The sequence below is a fragment of the Saccopteryx bilineata genome, chromosome 7 (genome assembly GCF_036850765.1).
Source record: "Saccopteryx bilineata isolate mSacBil1 chromosome 7, mSacBil1_pri_phased_curated, whole genome shotgun sequence".
Taxonomy (NCBI): Eukaryota; Metazoa; Chordata; class Mammalia; order Chiroptera; family Emballonuridae; genus Saccopteryx; species Saccopteryx bilineata.
This window is the reverse complement of record NC_089496.1, coordinates 32,800,644-32,826,562: the sequence shown is the minus strand read 5'-3', so window position 1 is coordinate 32,826,562 and position 25,919 is coordinate 32,800,644. Positions and strand designations below refer to the sequence as shown.

General features: G+C 37.7%; 1 protein-coding gene across 1 annotated transcript in view; it reads right to left on the bottom strand.

Moving 5' to 3' along the window:
- Window positions 1-25,919, bottom strand: part of SCIN (scinderin) — a 77,925-nt gene that overhangs the window by 46,092 nt on the left and 5,914 nt on the right. The window contains exons 2-4 of the mRNA XM_066239699.1: window positions 23,079-23,233; window positions 17,868-18,029; window positions 1,718-1,867 (exon numbers count right to left, since the gene is read on the bottom strand). Of these exons, the coding sequence (XP_066095796.1) occupies window positions 1,718-1,867; window positions 17,868-18,029; window positions 23,079-23,233 (467 nt within the window). The remainder of the gene's footprint in view (window positions 1-1,717; window positions 1,868-17,867; window positions 18,030-23,078; window positions 23,234-25,919) is intronic.

The following is a 25,919-nucleotide window of genomic DNA, read 5'->3' as shown; positions in this document are numbered from 1 at the left end:
ACAGGACAAATTCTGTTCTGGGTCCATTTATGTCAAAGAATAGCTTTGAAACTATCGAAATAAGATATTACAATCAATTAAAAATACAATTTATATATAGATTTTTGCCTCAAAATATGATAATTAGAAGACTAAAATAGTGATCACATGTCTAGAACAAAAACTTTAGAAGAATATTAAGATCAATAATTTGTTTTGAATAGTTTCCAAGATCTAATTTATTAGCAATCTTATTCTGACTATTGAAACCCAGCTAAGTTTTCTCTAATGTTTTTGGTCTTTTTTTCTGATTATAAAAGGAATACACATCTGTTACAATAAATCTGAAAATAGAAGGGCAAATGAAGAAAATATCAAGCAGTCATATAAAAAATGTCAAAGATAATATTGGTATTATTGGCATTATTTCAGCATATTTCTTTCAGATAGATGTATGTATGAATATATAGCTATATTATAAGCTTATATATTCAGATAATATTATTTATAAAATTTTATATCCTAATTTTTCTCTTAGCATTAGACCATGGGCATTTTTCCACTAAATTAAAATTATTTTCAAAACATCATTAATGTGAAAATTTGTGTTTGGTGGTAATTAAAGTAATAAAGTTTAAAGATATTATAATCAATAGTTATCTCATATAATTTTTGATCACTGTGTTATAAAGGCTATCATTGGACAAGGTAACTTTAATGTATTAAATTGCTCTAAGTGAAAGTGTTTTAGAAATATTTTTACAAGGTAGTCTTTAAAAAAATTTAAATGCAAATGGCTAAAATCATTGGGGAAAACTGCATAACATTTCAGGAAAATACAAAAATGAAAATTCAGAGATACTATTAAATGCAGAAAGATTAAAAAATATTTACAAACTACATCCTGACAGGGCTCTGTAAAGTGAGGAGGAACATGGAGTTTATGAAAGCAGCAGCATTTGGTGCAAACATTTAGTGTCTGCCTAACCATAGGAGTTTAATAAATATCTGTTGAATAAATTCATGGGAATTAACTTATCAACATGTATCTAGACACCTGAATATGATCACAACCTTTGACTGATAATCTTACTTAAGAGAATTATACCATATACACACTCAAGTACTCACTGCAGTTTTCTTAAAAGGGAAAAATTGGTCAAAACTGAATGTCCAAGACTGGTATAATGTAATGGTAAAGTAAGTGATGGAAGTAATAAAGAGCCATGAAGACAATTTTCAAATTAATTAAAACTATACTAAAAATCACAAGTGTCTTACCTATAACTCTTATTTTAAAATTATTAAAATATCTTTAAAATGGAGTATTTAATCTCTTGGTATAACATTTTACTTAATTCTTTTAATATAATAATTGTTAATTTAAAAAAATTTAAATCATTGAATTAAAAAATGTCAAGAAACTTAGCTGAATAAACATTTTTTCTTTCAAAATATATTTTTAAGTCAACCTCAAAAATGTTATCTGTCTACTTGTCCTTGAATATCACAGAAGAGAGGGTCAAGGCTTCCTCTGATATCATGCAATGGTGAGGAAAACCACTCTTGACATTGTTGCTTTCCTAGTGCCATGGCTTAGATAACTCTATTTCCTCTTACCTAACCCTAGCTAAGTAGTAGAGAGTCTGTTAAAACTAATACATATAGACATACGCACACCTTGCCCACATACAATTTCAGATTGGTAACCTTTCAAAAACAATCTAAGTCACAATACCTTTATAAGCTCCGCTGGTTCGTTTCCTTCTTCCACCGTAATTAACTGAGATCGTCCATTCCTTTCATTGTCTCGAATGTCAATGGCAACCTGGCTGGCCTTCAGACGCTCATATTTGTTGCATGAGGAACCACACCACAGGTAAATTTTCTAAAAGAAAGAGACAGATCTCTTGACCCCAGTAATATTTGGAGGACATGCAGGCCTGTCATAACACTCATTGTGATTAACCACACACACACACACACACAAGGGATATAAATAAACTTAAAAATCAAGGTCACAGATGGAGACCAGATTTCAGGTGGTGAGCACATACAGCTGTTTTATTATAAAATTGTGCACCTGAAATTTTTATAATGTTATTAACCAATGTTATTCCAACAAATTAAATAATAAAAAAACTTTAAGATGATATATTGTTGAGGTATATATAATTTTATATATTTTATTTATACCTCATTTTGTATTCTGTTGCTCTTAGCATTATATAAAGTAAGCATTTTTTAAACATGAAAAATACAAATACATATCTCACCATTCTTTACATGTATAATCCAGTGAGTAAATTTATGAAAGTAAACTTATATAGATTATATAAATAAAAAAATTAATATACCATATTTCAGATAGTGTACAAGAATCTGTTAATAGTAATATGTTCTTGATGGTCATAAAAACACTCTGTAAAGCAATTTAACAATTCTTATCAGGAGCCATAAATGTGTTAAAACCTTTGACCCAGTAATATCACTATCCAAAATTTATGTTAAAGGGTTTTCACTACTATGTGATCATATTAGTGAGGCATTAGAAAGACATTATATGTTTAATAATAAAATAATAGTTATATAAATTATGACACAGAAAAAAAGATACTTAAATATCATAGTTATACTTCAACAGCAATGTAGAGAAATAAAAACAGAACAGTTTGATATATTGTAAATTAAATAGACTAGCTGACACTTATATTAAAATATATATATTTTAGACTTGTGTACAGTGTTCAAAAGCTATATAGATACAAATGTGAAATAACAATAAACTATATAATTTTCTCCATTAAATGTGGTTTAACAAAAATAAGAAAGGAAATTTAATAGTACGTAGGCCTGGCGGGGTGTAGGAATGGGCATTATCACATGCTATGTGGGAGGCATAAAATGATACAGGCTTTTGGGGGGTTGGGGACGCAGAAAGTTTCTGCTTTGAGAATCGGGAAATTTCACTCCTAAGAATCTATTCTATAGATAGTCAAACATGGGATGCAAAAACAAACAAACAAAACAACAACTTTCTTGTCAACTTCTAATCGCTGAGCATTATAATCAGGTGGTAGAGTAGGAATATGATTTTTTAAAATTGTTTTCATTTTTAAATTAGAGTTGACTTTCAATATTATATTAGGTTTAAGTGTGTGGCATAGTGGTTAGACATCAATATAACTTATGAAATGATCCCCTCGTATGTCCAGTACCCCCATAGCACCATACATAGTTATTATAATATTATTAAATAGATCGCCTATGCTGTATTTTAGATCCCTGTGACTATTTTCATATGTTTATTGGCCATCTGTATTTCCTCTGCCCATTTTTTAATTACTAGATTATTTGGCTTTTTTTGGTGCTAAGTTATAAGAGTTCTTTATGGATTTTGGATTTTAACCACTTTTTGGATGTGTCATTGGTGAATATGTGCTCCCATTCAATAGGGTGTCTTTTTATTTTATTGATGGTTTCCTTTGCTTTGCAAACACTTTTTAGTTTGATGTAGTCCCATTTGTTTATTTTGTTTGTTTTCCTTGCCCAAGGAGATATCCCCAATATATATGTGTATATGTGTGTGTTTGTATATAAATGTGTGTGTGTATATATTACTAAGAGCAATGTCAAAGAGTATACTGCCTATTTTTTCTTCTAGGAGTTTTATGGTTTTGGGTCTTACATTGAAATCTTTAATACATTTTGAGTTTATTCGTGTAAATGGTGTAAGAAGTGGTCTAGTTTCATTTTTTTTTTGCATGTATCTGTCCAGTTTTCCCAACACCATTTATTAAATAGACTGTCTTTATACCTCATTGTATATTCTTGCCTTCTTTGTCATAGATTAATTGACCATCCTGGCATGGGTTTATTTCTGGGTACTCTATTCCATTGAGCTATATGTCTGTTTATACAACAATACCATACTGTTTTGATTACTGTAACCTTGTAGTATAGTTTGATATTAGGTAGCATGATAAATACAACTCTTTTCTTTTTTCCTTAAGATTGCTGTGGCTACTCAAGGTTTTTTAATGGTTCCATATAAAATTTAGGACCCAAGGTTGCTGGCTCGAGCAAGGAGTTACTCGGTATGCTGAAGGCCCATGGTCAAGGCACATATGAGAAAGCAATTAATGAACTAAGGTGTCGCAACAAAAAACTAATGATTGATGCTTCTCATCTCTCTCTGTTCCTGTCTGTCTGTCCCTATCTATCCCTCTCTCTGTCTCTGTAAAAAAACAAACAAGCAAACAAAAAAACCCCAAAAAACAAATCCTGAGCCCTATCCTTAGGTAATCTCAGGTGTGTTTATATTGAACATTCCTCAAGTAATTCTAGCATTTGCCCAAGACTTAGAACCCTGTTGGTTGCCCTGAGCACCTTGCATATGACACAAATTACAGGAAACCTATCACATCTCATTGTCTAATGCAGCCAAGCAAGTTACTCTGCAGAGTACATTTAGGCTCCTAGATCAGATTCCTTTCCTACCTTGCAAAATCCTCCATGTGATTTTGCAAATGATTCTTTTCTCAGTATCCCTGAGGAAGCAAACTTTTAATATTTATATTATAGTGCAATTTAGTGGGTGATTGAAATTAAGCTCTAGATTCCTCAGACTCATTAACAACTTTCGTTACTGACTGGCTCTGTATTTATACAATCCTCTCTAGCAAATGTTCTCCTTACCTTACTTGTATAATAACCTCTCATCTACTTCAAAGAGACTATATAAAATCATACAAAATTTTATTAGCTTCTGTAAAGCAATATAAAAGCCTGGTGAATGTGTTTTTAAATGGCAGATAATGGTAATTTTACAAATATAATTACCATTTAATGTAGAATTTAATAATATTTTATGGATCCTCAAATATTTTCTATGATATTACTTTGGGTTGGGAGTTTTTCTGTACAGTATCAATTCACAGATAAATTTAATTGTAGAAAATATTCCTCACTATTGCTTGGAGACCACAGTTTCTATATTTAAAATAGCAAAAAAACATATCTCAGAGATACCTATAAAAATATTCAAACCTTTTAAAGTGAAGTTTTCCTTTAAACTTGAAGATGACTCAATCACTAAAGAAAGTATTACAGAAAAAAATCCTACCAAGCAAAAAAGATGGTTTGTATTATGCTAACCCTTATTATTTTCACCTTATTCTGTGCAAGTAGACTTAATTTTCAATGGATAATTCAGACAAGAAATGCAATAAAATATGGATTCTAATCATAAACCGCTAAAAACCAGAACTGTTTAAACAGTATTAATTAAAACACCTTCTTCATTCAATGCTAATTATTAATGCAAATATATTTCATTCGATTATGGCAGCAGCACCTTTAAATGCTTTAAAATCTTTAACAGAATTTTAGCAACTCATTAAGTTTGAGCAATTTATATTCTACCATGTGTGGATAATGTGGTTAGGGCATCTCATTTGAACAGAGCTCTACTATGCTGAACTAAGTGTGTAGGACTATTAATAAACTGCACTGTTCAACATGTACTCTATTTAGAGGCAGTTGGTTAAGGCAACTTCACCACTCTGCGCACAAGGAAACTTTGTACTCAACTGGCGCTGTGCTTGAGAAATTCTCTCCTGTGATTCAACTTATCCTGTTCTCTAGAGGGAGTGGGTTGCAAAACAGAAACTCTGCATGGAGCTAAGAAATGTCTGAATTAATGGCACAGGTGGACCTGTATTATGACCAAAAAAGAAAAGTTTTTATTATAACTTAAATTGTTTTATTTATAATACTTTACTGGGATTTAGAAGAAAGATCTTACATAAACCTGATCTGAGTGTATTAGACATGGAAAACTGTAATGCAAACATGGTTTCAGAGGCCGTATTTATCCTCTCAGATCAGAAAGGCTTTAACAACTCAACAGTAAGAGTTATATTTCTTTGGGCAAGGGACATAAAATACTCCTTGTAAAGGTGGAAGTATCCATTCAATTCAGAATGAAGTCCACTTACATGTTGGCTGAAATTTGATGATATACTTATAGCCCATGAACACTATCTAGTAGAAGTTGAACTATAATTAACTCTTAATACACAAACTCTTAAAGAAAACAAAGTTCTATGAATAATTAGAAAAGGAAGAAATAAAGAGTGAAGACAAACTGTTGTTGGCAATTAACTTGGTCCACTAGTAACAAGAAATAAAAGCAAGTGAGTGATACAGAAACAACCATATTAGAGGCAAATTAGAGGTTTCTAAGATTTTCCGTTAACTAGGTAGTCAAGCTTAACTAGTAAAACATCAAAATACAGCCAAACCTCATTTGGGGGACAGGAAATAAGAGCAGAAATAAACAATGCTCAGTGACTGCCTTGAAAGGCAGGAAAATTTCAGAAGCTGTGTTTAAGGAAACACCCAAAACAGCCATGTGATGGTGACTCATAATGTGTGCACAGAATTCAGCATAGACTAGCCACCTTTTGTCCTTTTTAAATTACTTATTCTAAATACATCTAAAATTTTGTAAAAGGAAAAGGGGGATCATACCTTGTCCTCTTCCTTGCTTCTACTGCCTTATTTTTTACTGTGTTTAGTTATCCCTTAGAGCTAGCTAACCAAATGTAGAAATTCATTCAAGTATCCCTCTAGACTGGAAGTTCTCTAAACATAGCTTAAAAAATACTAATGACTTACTTGTGTGATACCTCCAGTAATCTACTATATTGTTTTAAATTTTACAACATTAAAACATGATTTTGGGGTGTTTTAGAGAAACAAATAGTAATTTATGTCCTATTCTATTGTTGTCCAAAGCCCAGCCAACTCAGTATCCACCGATGGCACATAGGTGTTTTTAAAAAATGTCTTTGAAGGATGGACGATGAGTGGAGTGAGTGTGCAGGGCCACTGGTGTTCAGCGACCAGAAAGGAAGTGATTGCTCGTGAGCTAGGGCAGAGCAGTGGTGATATCACGGAGGGAAGAGAAGAATCAAGGGATATTTAGTAGGCTAACACCTTTAGGGCTGATCAACAATGCCCTCTGGACACATCCCGGAGGACAGGGAAAGGGAGATGAATTGAACAATTCCAGTCTAGCAGCTGGTAGTGATACCACTTACTGGGAGCAGAGGACAATTTTGGAGGGTTCTTTTCGTAGGGACAGTGAATAGATAAATTATGTTCTTTTTACAAGCCAAAATGTTTGGCATATCAAATAAGTTTTACCATCACAGTTTATCAAAAACTAATTCTGCCACCCATGCAAGTTGTTGAGGCAGCTATTTTTAACGGACTCATTGGTTCTTCAAGCATATAATTTCTGAATGTTCCAGCAACATTACGTTTTACATTTGTTGAAAGATTTTTAAAAACTTTTTACTTATTGATATCTTTTTAGAGAAAGAGAGAAAGGGGCAGAGGGAACATCCATTTGTTGTTTAATTCATTGGTGGCCTCTTGTATGTGTCCCAACTGGGGATCAAATAGCAACCTTGGCCCATCGGGAGGACGCTCCGTCCAACTGTGCCATCTGCCCAGGGCTGTCCCCACACCTTTAGACATTTTCCATATTAAAGTGGTTCTCAATGTTCATTAGACATTATACTAGGGGTCCCCAAACTTTTTACACAGGGGGCCAGTTCACTGTCCCTCAGACCATTGGAGGGCCGGACTATAAAAAAAAACTATGAACAAATCCCTATGCAAACTGCACACATCTTATTTTAAAATAAAAAAACAAAACGGGAACAAATACAATATTTAAAATAAAGAACAAGTAAATTTAAATCAAACTGATCAGTATTTCAATGGGAACTATGCTCCTCTCACTGACCACCAATGAAAGAGGTGCCCCTTCCGGAAGCGCGGCGGGGCCGGATAAATGGCCTCAGGGGGCTGCATGCAGCCCGGGCGGTAATTTGGGGACCCCTGCATGATACAATAGACTAGCCTGAGGTGGGCTCAAAAATCACACCAAAGTTCCATACCATAACTTTAAAATCAGAAGCCTAAAGATGAAATCACAGGCACTTTGTAAAAAGTCTTCCAGATAATTCTAACGTGAAATACTCTGACTTGCGCGTGTGTCTGTGCCTCACTATTGGACAGCACCTAGCGGTCAAAGGCTATCTGGTTTTCCCCTTTATACTCCGGGCACCAGGTGAGCACTAAGCACACAATAAATGCCATTCATTCCTACTTCCACTGCAGGTAAATTTTAGAGCTTTCAGATCAGGTTCATTTTTCCCATTCTCTTTCCTTGTTGCCTCGGGGCTCTTCCCTCATAAAGCTAATGAAATGCATTGCTTTCGGGTAAGGACAAATTGATCCAGAACAAAGAAGATTTTGCTTTATGAAGATTTAAAAATAAGCGTTTTTTAAGTCATAGCAGAGATAAAAGTCTGAAAGCCAACACTGTTTTAATTTAACTTATCTTATATATCCAAAATTTACAAAGAACTCATAAAACTCAACAACAAACAAACAAACAATCCAATAAAAAAATGGGAAGAGGACATGAACAGACACTTCTCCCAGGAAGAGATACAAATGGCCAACAGATATATGAAAAGATGCTCAGCTTCATTAGTTATTAGAGAAATGCAAATCAAAACTACAATGAGATACCACCTCACCTCTGTTAGATTAGCTATTATCAACAAGACGGGTAATAGCAAATGTTGGAGAGGCTGTGGAGAAAAAGGAACCCTCATTCACTGTTGGTGGGACTGTAAAGTAGTACAACCATTATGGAGGAAAGTATGGTGGTTCCTCAAAAAACTGCAAATAGAACTACCTTATGACCCAGCAATCCCTCTACTGGGTATATACCCCAAAACCTCAGAAACATTGATACGTGAAGACACATGTAGCCCCATGTTCATTGCAGCACTGTTCACAGTGGCCAAGACATGGAAACAACCAAAAAGCCCTTCAATAGAAGACTGGATAAAGAAGATGTGGCACATATACACTATGGAATACTACTCAGCCATAAGAAATGATGACATCAGATCATTTACAGCAAAATGGTGGGATCTTGATAACATTATAAGGAGTGAAATAAGTAAATCAGAAAAAAACAAGAACTACATGATTCCATACATTGGTGGAACATAAAAATGAGACTAAGAGACATGGACAAGAGTGTGGTGGTTACCAAGGGTGGGGGGGGGAGGGAGGACATGGGAGGGAGGGAGGGAGAGAGTTAGGGGGAGGGGGAGGGGCACAGAGAAAACTAGACAGAGGGTGACGGAGGACAATCTGACTTTGGGCGAGGGGTTTGCAACATAATTTGATGACAAAATAACCTAGACATGTTTTCTTTGAATATATGTACCCTGATTTATTAATGTCATCCCATTACCATTAATAAAAATTTATTAAAAAAAAATAATAATTTAAAAGACCCTTGATTTTGTTACAGTTCTTGGGGGAAGAGTGAGAATTTTGTGTAGAACGAAGGTTTTGCGTACGAGGAACCAGCCTTGGCCTCAGGGGATTGCATTGCAGGAGCCAGGGAGCAGGTATCAGTGAGAAAGGGTGTCAGACTAGTGTCAGGCCCAAGAACAGAACAGCAGGAGATGACAGAAGAAGTAGGAACTGTGATCAGGTGCAATAAATCTTTGAGAAGAGCTTGTACACTTGCCCTGCGACATATTTGTCAGATATTAATCCACGAGCCTGAGCATCACAGAAAGGACTGTGGGCAGTGTCTGGGCAGCTGGAGCAATGGGCTACAGTGTCCACACAGGTCCAGTGGGGCAGAGCAAAAGCGAAGCGGAGTTCGGGATCTGGGAGGGAGCTCAGGAGACCAAAGTGAGGCCATGGATATTGTCCAGCAAATGTCTTAGAACAGAAGCCAAAGCCCAAAGCTTAAAAATAAACAAAAGGCCTACGCCTCAATGAAAGTCAGAGAGGAGTGACTCGGAAGCCGGCAAACCAGACCACACTTCCATTCTCTACCAACCCCTTGCCCAGGTCATAATGATACACATGCCAAAATAACACCCTGAGGGGCAGGAAAGAAACGGGTGAGTCTGAACTCCTTTAATGGTAAACAAACTTCACCTTAATAAGGTAAGATTATTTTAGTGTATTTAATTCCAATGGAATTAAAAGCTTGACAATAAAGTCTGGAAAAAAATTATACCTTTATACACAGCACACGAGACTGTATGCTGTTGTGTTGGACAAATGTCTGAAACATTTTTTAAGTGATACTAAGTTCTGGGCTGTAGGAACAAAGTGAGTAAGTGCGGTTAATAAGTGAATGGACAGGCAATATGAAAAGTGCAAGAGGCACATATTTACATGGTGATAGAAAGTTAAGGTGTGCCTGCTTGACCAGGCGGTGGCGCAGTGGACAGAGCATCATACTGGAACTCAGAGAGCCCAGGTTTAAAACCCCAAGCAAGGTTGCTGGCTTGAGTGGGGGCTCACCAGCTTGAGTGCTGGGTCGCTGGCTTGAGCGTGGGATCATAAACATGACCCCATCGTTGCTGGCATGAGCCCAAGGTCGCTGGCTTGAGCAAGGCATCACTCGCTCTGCTGTAGCCCCCCTCTCCCCAGTCAAGGCACATATGAGAAAGCAATCATTGAACAACTAAGGTGCCACAATGAAGAATTAATGCTTCTCATCTCTCTTCCTCCCTACCTGTCTGTCCCTATCTGTCCCTCTCTCTATCTCTCTCTGTCACAAAAAAAAAGTTAAGGTGTGCCTAACTCTACAGGGGTGTGACATGGGACAGTGGCAGGAGAGGAGGAAGAGGTCAGGAAGCACCTTATAAAGAAGGATGAAAATGGAAGGATGAGATGACATTGGATGCTTGCTGGAGAAAGGTAACACAGACGAGGAGAGTATTCAAGGCAAAAGAACAATGTGCACAAAAGCAAAAGCATGACAACTGAGGGAGAGTGTCATGCACAAGGTATCACACTGACGGAGAGGACAGGAGGACTCAAGAAACGCTTCTGAGGTGGCACAGACTAGGCTTAGCGAATGACTTCACGCGCAGCATTTGGGAGATGTTGTCAGGATGACTGTTGGATTTTGGGTTTGGGGGCATGACTGAGTGGTGACACTATTCACAAGACAAGGACAATAGGAGAAGTCATTATGGAACGAGAGTGTGAAGTTGATGAGTTTAATTTTTTAGACTTGTTGCATTTGAGGGTCTCATGATGCATACAAGCTAAAATATCTGGGAAGCTGTTAGAAACCCTGACATAGAGTTCAGGCAAGGTTTTTACCAGACTATGAATTTGAGATCTACCAGTGGGTGAGCTGTTGAAGCTTTAGGTGAAGATGAGTTTGCTCAGGAAGAATGTATAAACAGACAATGATCCAAAGTGGAATCCTTGAAAAACAAAAACAAACAGTCAAAACAACGTGAAGGGGTGTGCAGACCACGTTCAGAAGATTGAGCAAGAGTGTCTGGGAAGAGAAGGGAAACTGGGAGCCAGGGAAGGAGTGAGACTCACATGAAAATAAGTAATCAAGTGTGTCAGCGCAGGGAACAAGTGGGGAATGAGCAGAATGTCCACATATTTAGCAGAAGGCATTATGCCCTTAGGAAGAACAGTTTCAAAGAAATAGTGGGAGTGAAACTCAAAAAACATGGGTTAAAGACCAACTAGAAAATGAGGAAGTGTAGACTTCTTGTCTAAAGCAGCATGACTGAACAATGAGAGAGGGGGTGAGGAGTATAAATAGCAGGGCAAGCAGGCGAAGCTGCATTACTGACCAAACAAGTTAGCAAGGAAACAGAACACGCAGAACTCACCACTCTGTGAAATTTAATTCTCCATTAATGGCTGGGTTGGGCATATATTTCTAAAGGAGTTAACTCCAGATGCCAAATTTGAGAATGTGGGCTTTTTTCATTATCATTCATTCATTCATTCATATTCTGTAGTTACGGATGTGTTGTTGCAATATATTTACATGTGATTTTACTAGTTAATGTCTACAAATACCCCATATATCTTTAAAAATAGTGGGTAAATAATGATGTAGAAATTCACCAACATCAAAATGTATGGTTCAAAACCATTTTCCAAAGATTCAGTAAATTCCAAATCGCTGAGATCTAACCACATGGCATATATATATATTTTTGAAAACCCACTAAATATAAGACAACTTATCCAAATCATCCTCTAAAATGTTGACAATTTTGTAACTTTCAAAGGGATTAAATGAATAATTTTACCATTTCATGTTTTAGGTTGAGGAGGTTACATTGCCGGATCTAGGGGGTATTTACTATAGTCTAAAATCCTATCATAGTAAATGTTTTTAAGGTATATGGTATATCATATTAATAATAGTGATTATTTATTAGAAAAGCAAACTTCCCTCAAACATAATCAAGTTATAAGATTTAGGTTATATCCATAACCTTGGTGCTGGGCCATCTGGTTTTACTTGGGAGACAGCTTTAGATGTTTAACCTACCTTTCTCATACCTGAGTAATCAAGCAAACATGAAGAAATTGCACTGGTTTCCTTTTGTGCTGTCTAATGCAGAGAGTGGTCACAAAATTCTTCACTCAAATTAAAATGTTATGGTAGAGAAAATTTTGGTTCCATACCTTCTCTGTTTACTCTAACACACCCCAAAAATAAAGTCCCCAAGATAACTCTAAGATATCATCACCATTTAGTAACTTTTGGCGACATACCAACTGGTTAAAGGTTAGTTAACATAAAGACAGATCACATGGGTATTTGTTCCAATGTGCTTAGTAACACAATGCTCGATTCCTACCGGGGTATCCCTCTGGGGTGTAGAAAACTTCCACTACAGAAGAGACAATCAAACTCTAGTATCTCTGCAACATAATCATTCCAAATGTCTCTAACCAGGCATGAAAGCAGGTGACAACTTGAAAGTTATTAGGGATAATTAACTATATAAAATAAAGCTAATTCACTTTTAAAAAGATGAGGGTCCTTGAACCTTCTAATAGAGACTTTGTCCCTTTTTTATGGACCTGAAATCATGGGTCGAACTCCCACAGGCAGGCGTTACCTATGGGGAGAGAGCATATGTTACTAGAATGACAATCTACCATAGCACCCAAATATCAGCTCCTGTGGAAACTCAATTAATACTTGTTCAACAAAATAAAGGTAGTACTGCTTTCAGGGAATCCTAAACCAGATTAGACATATTCAATTCTGAATTCAGGAGATTCTGAAACTACAGGATAGTTTTTATTTATTGATTTGAGAGAGAGAAACATCAATTTGTTATTCTACTTATTTACACTGTTATTGGTTGATTCTTCTGTGTGCCTTGACCAGGGATCAAACCCACAACCTTGGCATCCTGAGACAATGTCCTAACCTACTGAGCTACCCAGCCAGGGCCAAAAGATAGTCTTTTATAGAGCCACACCATTTTCTATACTAACAAGTTCACTTAGTGTAGTGAAAAGGATGTGGACTGGGAGTAGAAAACCCCAGATCCTAGCCCAGGTCACCACTCATTGTAACAATGCAAGTGACTTGCTCATACACTATAAGGCTTTTTTCCTCTTGTGAAACTGGGATGATGACTGCCATTTTTAGATGTGAATGTGTCAGATGAGATTGAATCATAGCCAGCGAAGGTTAAAAATGTCATTAGAAACCAGGGTCAAGATGAAAAAATAAATAAGGAAGTTAAGGCTAGAAGAAGTTAATGACTTGCTCAAGATCAAAGAGCAGTTAGTTGGAAAGCTGAATTCAACACTATTCATGATTAAGAGATTGTAGTATTTATAGAGCAATTACATTTCCCATAAGTGTTTTTTTTTAATATTTTCAAGTAATGGCAGTGACAAATTGCATTATCAGTGGGGAGTGCCTCTCATTTAGGGGCCCTGATTAGAGACCATCTAATCAAATACCCAGCTTTTATAGGCGAGAATCTGAGATTGCAGTAAACTTAGATAAAAAATGAAGTCCCTTTTCTATGAAAAAATACCATCTTATATGTAAAACTACTTTATAAAAGGATAAATAAAGGTCTTTAAAATATAAATGGTTGTCAATACAGTAAGGTCGCAGGATACAAAATCAACATACAAAAGTCCATAGCCTTTCTATATGCCAACAATGAAATATTAGAAAACGAACTCAAAAAAATAATCCCCTTCACGATTGCAACAAAAAAAAATAAAATACCTAGGAATAAACATAACAAAGAATGTAAAGGACCTATATAATGAAAACTACAAGGCATTGCTAAGAGAAATAGAAAAAGACACAATGAGATGGAAAAATATTCCTTCTTCTTGGATAGGAAGAATAAATATAATTAAAATGGCCATATTACCCAAAGTAATATATAAATTTAATGCAATTCCCATCAAAATTCCTATGACATTTTTAAAGAAATGGAACAAAAAATCATAAGATTTATATGGAACTATAAAAAACCCCGAATAGCTAAAGCAATCCTAAGGAAAAAGAATGAAGCTGGGGGCATTACAATACCTGACTTTAAACTATATTATAGGGCCACGATCATCAAAACAGCATGGTATTGGCAGAAAAATAGACACTCAGACCAATGGAACAGAATAGAAAGCCCAGAAATAAAACCACATATATATGGTCAAATAATCTTTGATAAGGGGGCCAACAACACAAATGGAGAAAAGAAAGCCTCTTCAACAAATGGTGTTGGGAAAACTGGAAAGCCACATGCAAAAGAATGAAACTCGACTACAGCCTGTCCCCGTGTACTAAAATTAATTCAAAATGGATCAAAGACCTAAATATAAGATCTGAAACAATAAAGTACATAGAAGAAGACATAGGTACTAAACTCATGGACCTGGGTTTTAAAGAACATTTTATGAACTTGACTCCAATGGCAAGAGAAGTGAAGGCAAAGATAAATGAATGGGACTACATCAGAATAAAAAGTTTTTGCTCAGCAAGAGAAACCGATATCAAAATAAACAGACAGCCAACTAAATGGGAACTGATATTTTCAAACAATAGCTCAGATAAGGGCCTAATATCCAAAATTTACAAAGAACTCATAAAACTCAACAACAAACAAACAAACAATCCAATAAAAAAATGGGAAGAGGACATGAACAGACACTTCTCCCAGGAAGAAATACAAATGGCCAACAGATATATGAAAAGATGCTCAGCTTCATTAGTTATTAGAGAAATGCAAATCAAAACTACAATGAGATACCACCTCACCCCTGTTAGATTAGTTATTATCAATAAGACGGGTAATAGCAAGTGTTGGAGAGGCTGTGGAGAAAAAGGAACCCTCATTCACTGTTGGTGGGACTGTAAAGTAGTACAACCATTATGGAGGAAAGTATGGTGGTTCCTCAAAAAACTGCAAATAGAACTACCTTATGACCCAGCAATCCCTCTACTGGGTATATACCCCAAAACCTCAGAATCATTGATACGTAAAGACACATGTAGCCCCATGTTCATTGCAGCACTGTTCACAGTGGCCAAGACATGGAAACAACCAAAAAGCCCTTCAATAGAAGACTGGATAAAGAAGATGTGGCACATATACACTATGGAATACTACTCAGCCATAAGAAATGATGACATCAGATCATTTACAGCAAAATGGTGGGATCTTGATAACATTATAAGGAGTGAAATAAGTAAATCAGAAAAAAACAAGAACTACATGATTCCATACATTGGTGGAACATAAAAACGAGACTAAGAGACATGGACAAGAGAGTGGTGGTTACCAGGGGTGGGGGGAGGGAGGACGCAGGAGGGAGGGAGGGAGAGAGTTAGGGGGAGGGGGAGGGGCACAGAGAAAACTAGACAGAGGGTGACGGAGGACAATCTGACTCTGGGTGAGGGGTATGCAACATAATTTAATGACAAGATAACCTAGACATGTTTTCTTTGAATATATGTACCCTGAATTATTAATGTCATCCCATTAACATTAATAAAAATTTATTTAAAAAATAAAATAAAATAAAATATAAATGGTTGGAAGGAAAGTTGAGATAGGCAATTATTGTGCTTTGAGATACTCTAAATGTTGTCTCTGTTTTTGAAACTGTGTGACTTGATGACATTTGTGGTTATCTATTTGTTTAAGTTATGGTTTTGGTTGTGACACTGAGAATTACACTTTGGACATATTATGATCTTACCTATCCACACAAGCTGGTGTGAGCTGAATTATATATCAGGGGCAATAAAACTATAGGTGTACCCTAATTTAGAGAAAGCAATGAAGCTTATAGCTTGGGGTCATTTTCCAAACCATTTATAACCTCAGCACATTTCATCTTTGTGCTGTTGCTAAATTAATAATGCTTAAACAGAACTTTGTATACTTCATTTTCAAAACCCTTAGTGTCCCTTCTCTATGTATATAAAATAAACTCTTTGGCCTCTGTCTAATGCTTTTCCTCAAAGTACTGCCCAAGGAGAGGCAATAAAGCAAAATACCCTGGTGGGAATCAAACGCCACTGTCCTAGGGTCTAATTCTGGTTCCCCTTGAGCTAGTTCCACAGTCAGTCCTCAAGCCTGATGTTCACTGAAACAGTACAGGCCATCACGTCTCGGTATAATGCTCAGCCCAGAAATGCTAGCGATGACCCTGAGGTGCTGAACTATGAGGTGTGATGATAATGACAATTATGAAGAAAAGGAGGCCATCATAAACGTGCTCTGTTTTGCACGTGGGTTTTCAGCGTTAGGAAGTGCCCTTTCTTTCTACTCTTTAAAACCTTACAGAGTTGTAGAGACACAACTTAAATTCTACCTACTGGAATCTACCACAAGACCCCGCAATAATAATTCTTTGTCACAACAATAATTTGTAAGTATACCTGACAGTAGAGAGAGATGTCTCTTCTCCTGAAATAAGTCAGATATAATATACCATTTACCATCACATTAAGATGACACCTGATATTTGACCTTGTGCTTGTTTCTTTAATAATCCTAAGATAATTAAAAAGTGTGGAAATAGTATAGGCTGTGTGTGTGTGTGTGTGTGTGTGTGACAGACATTGCCTAAACCTCTTCAGGTAGACTGTTTGGACTCATACTGTGTCCACTTAAACTTCTAGAACCTTTGCTCTCTGGGGGAATCCCTTTTCCCCTCAGGCAATGTTTTCCCATACACATTTAGAGAGGAAAATAATTAGAGGAAGTGCTGTTCAGCGAGAAGGGGAAATATATAAAAATTATTCAATTTCTATTCTATAGTAGGAAGAACTAAATCACTACTCCACTCTAAAACATTCAAGCAAAATAAAAACTCTGAAGTCCCACTTTATGTCATTTAAATACTAGCCAGGCCCTGACCGGTTGGCTCAGCGGTAGAGCGTCGGCCTAGCGTGCGGAGGACCCGGGTTCGAGGACCCGGGTTCGATTCCCGGCCAGGGCACACAGGAGAAGCACCCATTTGCTTCTCCCCCCCTCCGCCGCGCTTTCCTCTCTGTCTCTCTCTTCCCCTCCCGCAGCTAAGGCTCCATTGGAGCAAAGATGGCCCGGGCGCTGGGGATGGCTCTGTGGCCTCTGCCTCAGGCGCTGGAGTGGCTCTGGTCGCAACATGGCAACGCCCTGGATGGGCAGAGCATCGCCCCCTGGGGGGCAGAGCATCGCCCCTGGTGGGCGTGCCGGGTGGACCCGGTCGGGCGCATGCGGGAGTCTGTCTGACTGTCTCTCCCTGTTTCCAGCTTCAGAAAAATGAAAAAAAAAAAAAATACATACATACATACATACATACTAGCCAGTTCCTCATATGATAGGATTGCATCCCATATAAACACAACGTCTCTCCAGGGTGTGGAAAAAGTGGTTATGTTCCATGATACCTGTAGCAGGTTTGATCTGAAGACAATTCACTTTCGTTTTATGTTTATATGTGCATATAAAACTCACAGTGCCAAGGTCAATGATGAAGCAGTCGCCTTTGTTGAAACTGCGCCAGCTCAGGGGAACTTCTGTGGCCCTGACCACTCGGCGACCCTTCACGTGCAGGAGCCTCTGGGCCCTCAGGTCATTGGTGACAACGTGATTTAGTCCAGACGCCACGCCGCCAGCCTAATCAAGGGGAGAGGATGGAAAATCAAACGAAACAGATGAAGCTTCTAACTAGACACAGCCATGTATGAAACCGCAGGTGTTTGTCCCCAAACAGCCTGGGAGCGAAGATAAAAAGGCCACCTCACTGCCTGTGAAAAATAAAATGAGAGAATTCTTTAGCAAATCAACGGGTTTTTCAAAACAATATTTAGGCTCTTTCACCTTCCTATTTCAGCATTCAATTTAATATTGCAAATATTTCCTGAGAATCTTTAGTGTCTAAAACCTGCTGGATAAACAAAAAGAGGCTGTAGCTCTGGCCCTTTGGGAGCTAACTATTCTCAAGTCATGGAATGAGCAGGTGGACAGGGATTTCAAGGGGAAAGGTAGCAGGAGGTTGGAGGGGAAACAGAACAAGGACAGACTGGAGCGCCCAGAGAACGAGGCACCCCTAGTGCCCACTGTCCCGGCGTGAGGACAGGGAAGGAGAGGGAAGTGCTGGCCAAAGATGGGCTGCTCCGATTTATGGCCCTCGTTTTCACATTTAAATAAATCACCTATCTTATTTATTTATTTTTTGATAAAAAAAAAGTTTACTAAATATGCCAGAATGAGGTATTTATAGTCTACACAAGGAGAAAGGAAGAATCTTGGTTGCACATTCCTACCCCAGAACAAAACGTGAAAAAATACCACATTAAATTAAGAAATGCTGAAAAAAAATATTAACTGTATCAAGTTCATTTTCTTGCATTATTTGATTTCAGCTTTTATCTTTTCACTTTTTTTCTAATTAAATATTAGGAACAATAATCTTTATTAATTATGAGGTAATGTGTATAATAAAGATGCAGTACAAACAGATCTCTCACTTATCAATCAAAGGCCTACTGTACTATACTTGTACTATGGTACAAGAAATAAGCAGTATAAGAAATATAAAGTAATCCAACTATTCCATTTATTACATAGACATATTCAGTGAATCCACAAAAGGAGGTTAAGCTGCATATGTAATCATCAGCCCATTCTTTGTATTTCCATTGACTTTCACTTCTTCCCATTCTCCAGGAAAAGGCCCTCATGAAGAGAAGGGTTTTGTCACTATGGGCTAAATGTTGACTTCAGGACAATTATAACCCCCAATTTCTTTTAAAGATTTTTTTAAAAATGTATTCATTTTAGAGAGGAGAGAAAGGGAGGGAGGAGCAGGAAGCATCAACTTCCATATGTGCCTTGACCAGGTAGCCCAGGGTCTCAAACCAGAGACCTCAGCATTCCAGATTGACACTTTATCCACTGTGCCACCACAGGCCAGGCTATATCTCAAATTTTAAGAAATATATAATAATTTCCCAGTCCATAATTGTACAAAGATTACCATGTTTATTGACTGAACAAACTAAGTATTATATAATAAAAATAAATATAAGTTTTCATCACATATATGCTGTTCTAGGGCATTTTCATTTTTTTCAGTAAGTACATTGTGATCTAATGAAAAAACAGTATAAGAACACTGTAACCTGGAAATAAAGTATAAAATACAGACTAGACTGAGGATACATATACAAACAACATTTGGGCTAATTGCATATGGTGAACTATCAGAATAATATATAGTTTATGAACATTCAACAGTATTTTAAAAACTAATTTTGTCTCTAACATTTGATGTCAAAAATGCATAAAAGAAAAGGTAAGTTTTATATCTGTCTGTATCAGACAGTAAGTAGTCCTGAGAATACTGTTTGAATCAAGCCTAGAAACTCCCTGTCTCTTCCTCCCTATTCACCAGAATGAAAACAAGGTGGATGTTTTTATTCAGCAAGATCCTCTAAATCTGTGGCACCATAAATGCACTTTTCTTGGCTGACAGCTGTCAGATGGTTGCGATTACAATCATGGCTGAGGGCTGGGTGTTCTTGACCTTGGGAAATGTGTGATTAACCAGAGATTTGATATGAGATAGCCGTGGTAACTAATAGTCCTCCCAATGCCTAAAACACTTCAGAGAGAAAAAGACCTCAAGTCAGTGAAATGACATGAGAAGATGCCTTTAATGTTTCCTAGCTGAGTTTTTATATGACATATAACAATGTGGTTGTTGCTGACTTGGTAACAGTAGGCTTTGCCAAGTTTTTCCTATTTCAAATAAACATAAAAGTATTTTGTCTTGACATTTCAAACAGGTATTTATGTTGAGAGCACCCCAGTGTAATGATTACTAGCTTAGGCACTGGGGTGAGATGATCAACCACTCACATAGCTGCTGTTAGACCATGGCAAGTTACATAGCCTGTCTAAACATCCGTTTACTTATTTTAATAGAGTGATAATGATAGAAACCACTCCATAGGGCTGTTATTTAAATTTAATGAGATAATATTCATGAAGTGCTTAGCATATTGCTATAAGCATGAAAATAAGGATAACATAATAATCTTTGCTATTCTGGGTAGAAGATTATCTCTGCTTCTACATTTCCTATCAAGTATTGTTGCAACCGCAACATGTCACCTGCTCAATGTCTCTCACGATAAGATAGTGAACTGATTTTTTTGCTGATAAATTTGACCTCTATTTGCAACTATCCTGTTTCTAAAAAAAAAAAAAAAAAAAAGCTGACTCATAGTGGTTTTAATGTATAAGATTAGGAGATATTCTTTCAATAACTGTAAAATTACTTTTATCATGGCCACTTTTAAATATGTATCCTGAAGTTTGATGTCAGAAGTTCTGCAAATAGCCAGGATTGCTAATAACATCAGTTTCTACTGATTGTGCATATGCAATATAGGTATTTGTTATTTAATTCAATTCTTTTTTTTTTTTTTTCTGAAGCTAGAAACGGGGAGATTAAGTCAGACAGACTCCCGCATGAGCCTGACCGGGATCCACCCGGCACGCCCACCAGGGGGCGACGCTCTGCCCACCAGGGGGCGATGCTCTGCCCACCAGGGGGCCATGCTCTGCCCCTCCGGGGCATCGCTCTGTTGCAACCAGAGCCACTCTAGCGCCTGGGGCAGAGGCCAAGGAGCCATCCCCAGCGCCCGGGCCATCTTTGCTCCAATGGAGCCTCAGCTGCGGGAGGGGAAGAGAGAGACAGAGAGGAAGGAGAGGGGGAGGGGTGGAGAAGCAGATGGGTGCTTCTCCTTGTGTGCCCTGGCCGGGAATCGAACCCGGGACCTCTGCACGCCAGGCCGACGCTCTACCACTGAGCCAACCAGCCAGGGCCTAATTCAATTCTTAACCATCACAACACTTATATGAAGAAGGCATTGTTATACCCATTGCACGTTTGAGACAACTGAGCACAGAGAGCTGACATGTTTGCCCTGAGGCAACCCGCAACACGGGGCAGCAGGGGCTCCTAACCAGTATGAGGCACAGCCCATACTTTAGTAACTGCAAGACTCAGCTTTTCCAAATGCTGGGCTCACAGGGCTTTCAGGATCCTGTGACATAAACTCTCGTAATTCATGCGTATTAAGTAAAATGAGAGGTAATATTGTAGTTCCATATTAGGGAGGCTGATACCCTAGAGTGGAAAAGCGATTTCAAGAGATATGAGGACTTGTAAGTGCTTTGTCCTGATCTCAATGGCATCACAAATTATTCAACTAAACCTCAGAACAGGTAAGAGTGAAAATAAAGCCTAGCATCAAAACCCTATGAAAATGTAGTATATATTCAGAATTTTAGCCTAGCTCTTAGGTTTTAGGTCTTCACTAAGCTAATAGGTTTAGGAAGAGTAGTGAAGTCTGCAGAACACCTATTGGGAGCATGTTTGATTTTTTTTTTTTTTTTTTTTTTTTTTTTGTATTTTTCCGAAGTTGGAAACAGGGAGAAACAGTCAGACAGACTCCCGCATGCGCCCGACCGGGATCCACCGGCACACCCACGGGGGGGGGGGGGGGGGGGGCGATGCTCTGCCCCTCCGGGGCGTCGCTCTATTGCGACCAGAGCCACTCTAGCGCCTGGGGCAGAGGCCAAGGAGCCATCCCCAGCGCCCGGGCCATCTTTTCCTCCAATGGAGCCTCGGCTGCAGGAGGGGAAGAAAGAGACAGAGAGGAAGGAGAGGGGGAGGGGTGGAGAAGCAGATGGGCACTTCTCCTGTGTGCCCTGGCCGGGAATCGAACCCGGGACCCCTTGCACACCAGGCCGACGCTCTACCACTGAGCCAACCAGCCAGGGCTAGCATGTTTGATTTTGAAAGAATTGCTTTTAAAATGTTTGTCCAGGGAAGGTATGGGAACACTCCTGGGACAGGCGGGATGGTGAAGGGTAGCCAGTCTGAAAGGTCACTGCGAGATATCACCAAAGAGCTATCCCTTACTGAAAATTATACAGACAGAACTACTTAACATTTTGTTTCAGTTTTTCTTTAATTTTCAAGAATAAAGCCATTTGATGATTATTAGTGTTTCAGGCCAATACACATAAATTATGTATATGTGTTTATGTGCCAGGGTATGTGCATTTGAATTTGTGAGGCAAACCACACATATTCAACTCAATGTTTTCATCTGTATCCTTCCAAAGATTGAACCATACCATATGAAAGTGTATGTATTAGCTGAATTTATAATTCAGTGTAATACACTAATTATAATACAGTAATACACTAATTTATAATATAGTGTATTAAGATATTCTAAAATAATTGGGATTCCCATGTCATGGGTTTTTTACAGAAAATACAGAGATTCTTTAGAATAACACAAACAAAAACTGTTAATACCCAATCTGCCAGTATTTAATTATTAAAGTAATTTTACTTAAATAATTTCTTATAACAATATAATTAAAAGCTCTTAACTTTATGAAAAATCAACCTATTAAATGAAATCAAATCAGAATAGTTTATTGCCCCATACATTCCACAATCATTTACTGAGCACTTACTATGTGTCCACTGGTGATTTACCAGTGAACAAAACATCAAAACAAAAACAAAACAAAAAACTCTGCCCTCGATGAGACTTTCATTCTATGAGGACATGAGGTGTGGATGGACAGGAAGAGAAGGAGATCAAAACAAAAACTATTGAGAGAGCTTCTTACCCTGTATTTCAGACCTCCTTTGAAATAGCCCACAAATTCAGTGGACTCATAGCCCTGAAGTTCTCGACTCTGGACTGGTTTACCACCCAAATAGTCATCCATCTGCACAGTAAAGATGGCGGCCGCTGTGCTTTCATCCTGGGTACACTCTCTTCCTGAAACAGCAAATGATAGCGCCTCATTTATCAAGCAAGGAAAAGGGTTACAGCAGAGTTTCTGATATAAAACAACAACAACAAAAAACCCTTATGATTGTCTTTGAATTATAAATCAACACAACAAAATCTTCTTCAACAGAACAATCTGTTAGTGAAAATGATGTAATATAAAATATTGTGTCGCTAATAACAAATAATTGTTTTTTTTCCTGCTGTCCAATTCTTTTTAAAATTAAAAACAAAACAAAAACATGTCTGACTGTGCTCAGGAAGAGATAATAATATTTCTAGTAGGATTCAGATTCATTTGGTCCATAAGCTCAGGCTATGAAAACATTTTCCCATTGTTATAGTATTTTTTTTTTTTGAACAGAGACAGAGACTGAGAGAGGGACAGATAGGGACAGACAGACAGGAAGGGAGAGAGATGAGAAGCATCAATTCTTCATTGTGGCACCTTACTTGTTCATTGATTGCTTTCTCATATGTGCCTTGACCGGGGGGCTACAGCAGACTGAGTAACCCCTTGTTCAAGCCAGCGACCTTGGGCTCAAGCTGGTGAGCCTTGCTCAAACCAGATGAGCCTGCATTCAAACTGGCGACCTCGGGGTTTAGAACCTCGGTCCTCGGCGTCCCAGTCCAATGCTATATCCACTGTGCCACTGCCTGGCCAGGCTATTTTAGTCTATATTAGCATGAATACTTAGGCATCCAATATGTCAATATGTTAGTATTTGTAAAGGCTATACACATTGTAGGCCATAGCTAAACGACTTCTGAAGAGATAGTGGTTGCTAGAATGGGAAATGAAGATAGCTTGACCTTATCCTTATATTTGAGTCCCAATATCCCCACTTCCTACTTTAATGGCGTATTTTCTGAAGGAAAGGGGAGAGTAAAAGAATTAGCATGCCAACACCTACTGACTGTTAAGGTATGTATTGCTATCCCAGGAATTTAACACACAACACATTTAAGTTTTACAGCTGTAACCTAGATCCCATCCAGGCAAACTCACTCACTGACATAGAAACACCAGCTCTGAAGAACCAGTGTCTTCAGTGTACACAGAAATCAAAGCCAGTCCTGAGGAAAACTAAAAAAAAAAAAAAAAAAGTTTTTAAGACAGAGGCAGAGACAGACAGGAACGGAGAGAGATGAGAGCATCAAGCTATAGTTGCAGCCCTTTAGTTGTTCATTGATTGCTTTCCCATACATGCCTTGATGGGGTGCATGCAGGAGAGAAGGGCTCCAGCCGAGCCAGTGACCCCTTGCTTAAGCCAGCAACCTTGGGCTCAAGCCAGCGACCTGGAGGTCACATCTATGATTTCACCCTCAAGCCGGCGAACCTGGGTCCTCAGCATCCCAGGTAGATGCTATATCCACTGTGCCACCACCTGGTCAGGCAGGAACGTAAACTTTACAGAAGACACTTTAACATCCTTGCTACATCTGAGCTGTGTGAAAGTCATAAATGGATGTAAAAATAGTAATAGCTAACATTTATACACTTATAGTATCCCTGGCTATGGGCCAGACACTTTGCCGGGGTTTTATATGGATGATCTCATTGAACACCTAAGCAACACCATGCAGTAGAAACTACGTTCCACCATATTAAAACAGTGAAGTGGAAGCTGAGAGAGACCAAATACCTTCACTGAGGTCATAAAGCTGACCTTTGGTAGAACACCTCCCAGAGCCAGTTTCCTGGGACTCTGAAGTACAGACTCTTAGAAGCTACAATACTAGGTTTTTTATGTATATATTCAAAGTCTTATTAGCAGTAAAATTTTATGTCAATAGGGTTATGTTATTTTCCTTCATGAATAATTGATACATAAAAGTTTAGAAGCTATAAAAATATTACAGTTCACCTGAAACACCAATTAAGAATGTTTACCAAAGTTGAAAAAGGATCTCAGTCAGCTATACTAAAGAAAATATTGGATTTCTTTCAATTCCTCTTGTCCTCAAAGGGGACCTCTAAAGTAAGTATCTTCTCCATGAAGAAGACAGTAGCTAGAAGAGTATTTGACATGATATATATTTTCTAAAGTTTTTGAAGTCAAAGGAGATTATGTAACACAGATAAAAACACACAAGCAGTTTTGAGTCCTTTCAAAGGACTCCATGTCATTCTTACACTCACTTTCCCATCCATAAATGCTAATAAAGGTATAGATTTGTACAGTGATGCTTTAAAAGGAAAAATTAAATCAAGGTTAATACCAAGCCCTTAAGGATGATATGTTTGACAAACGTTCTTACTTGAGTACAAGTTGAAACCTGAGTCTCTTTAGGTAAATGTAAGTACACAGGCATGCAATTAATGAATGGACTGGAAGTGAGTTAATTAAATTATACTATCACTGGTTGATGTTTATGTACTGTTTATGCCAGGGAATATCAGTATGAATAAGTCAGAGTCCTTGCTCTAAAGAGGTTGGGAAATCTTTAATGAAAAGCCAATAGCCATCTTTGAATGTGAAAACCAGAATCAAATTCAGTTGTTGTATCATGATGAAATTCTAGCAAGTACTTAGAAACTTAAGTACTTTGCTTCATTTGTTTTCCCTATGCTAATTTTATTGACGTTGCTTTGTGTTGTTTTTATACTGTATTACATTATCATATATATGCTGTAAACTTCCTAAAATTGTTTTGGGGATGTGACTTTATA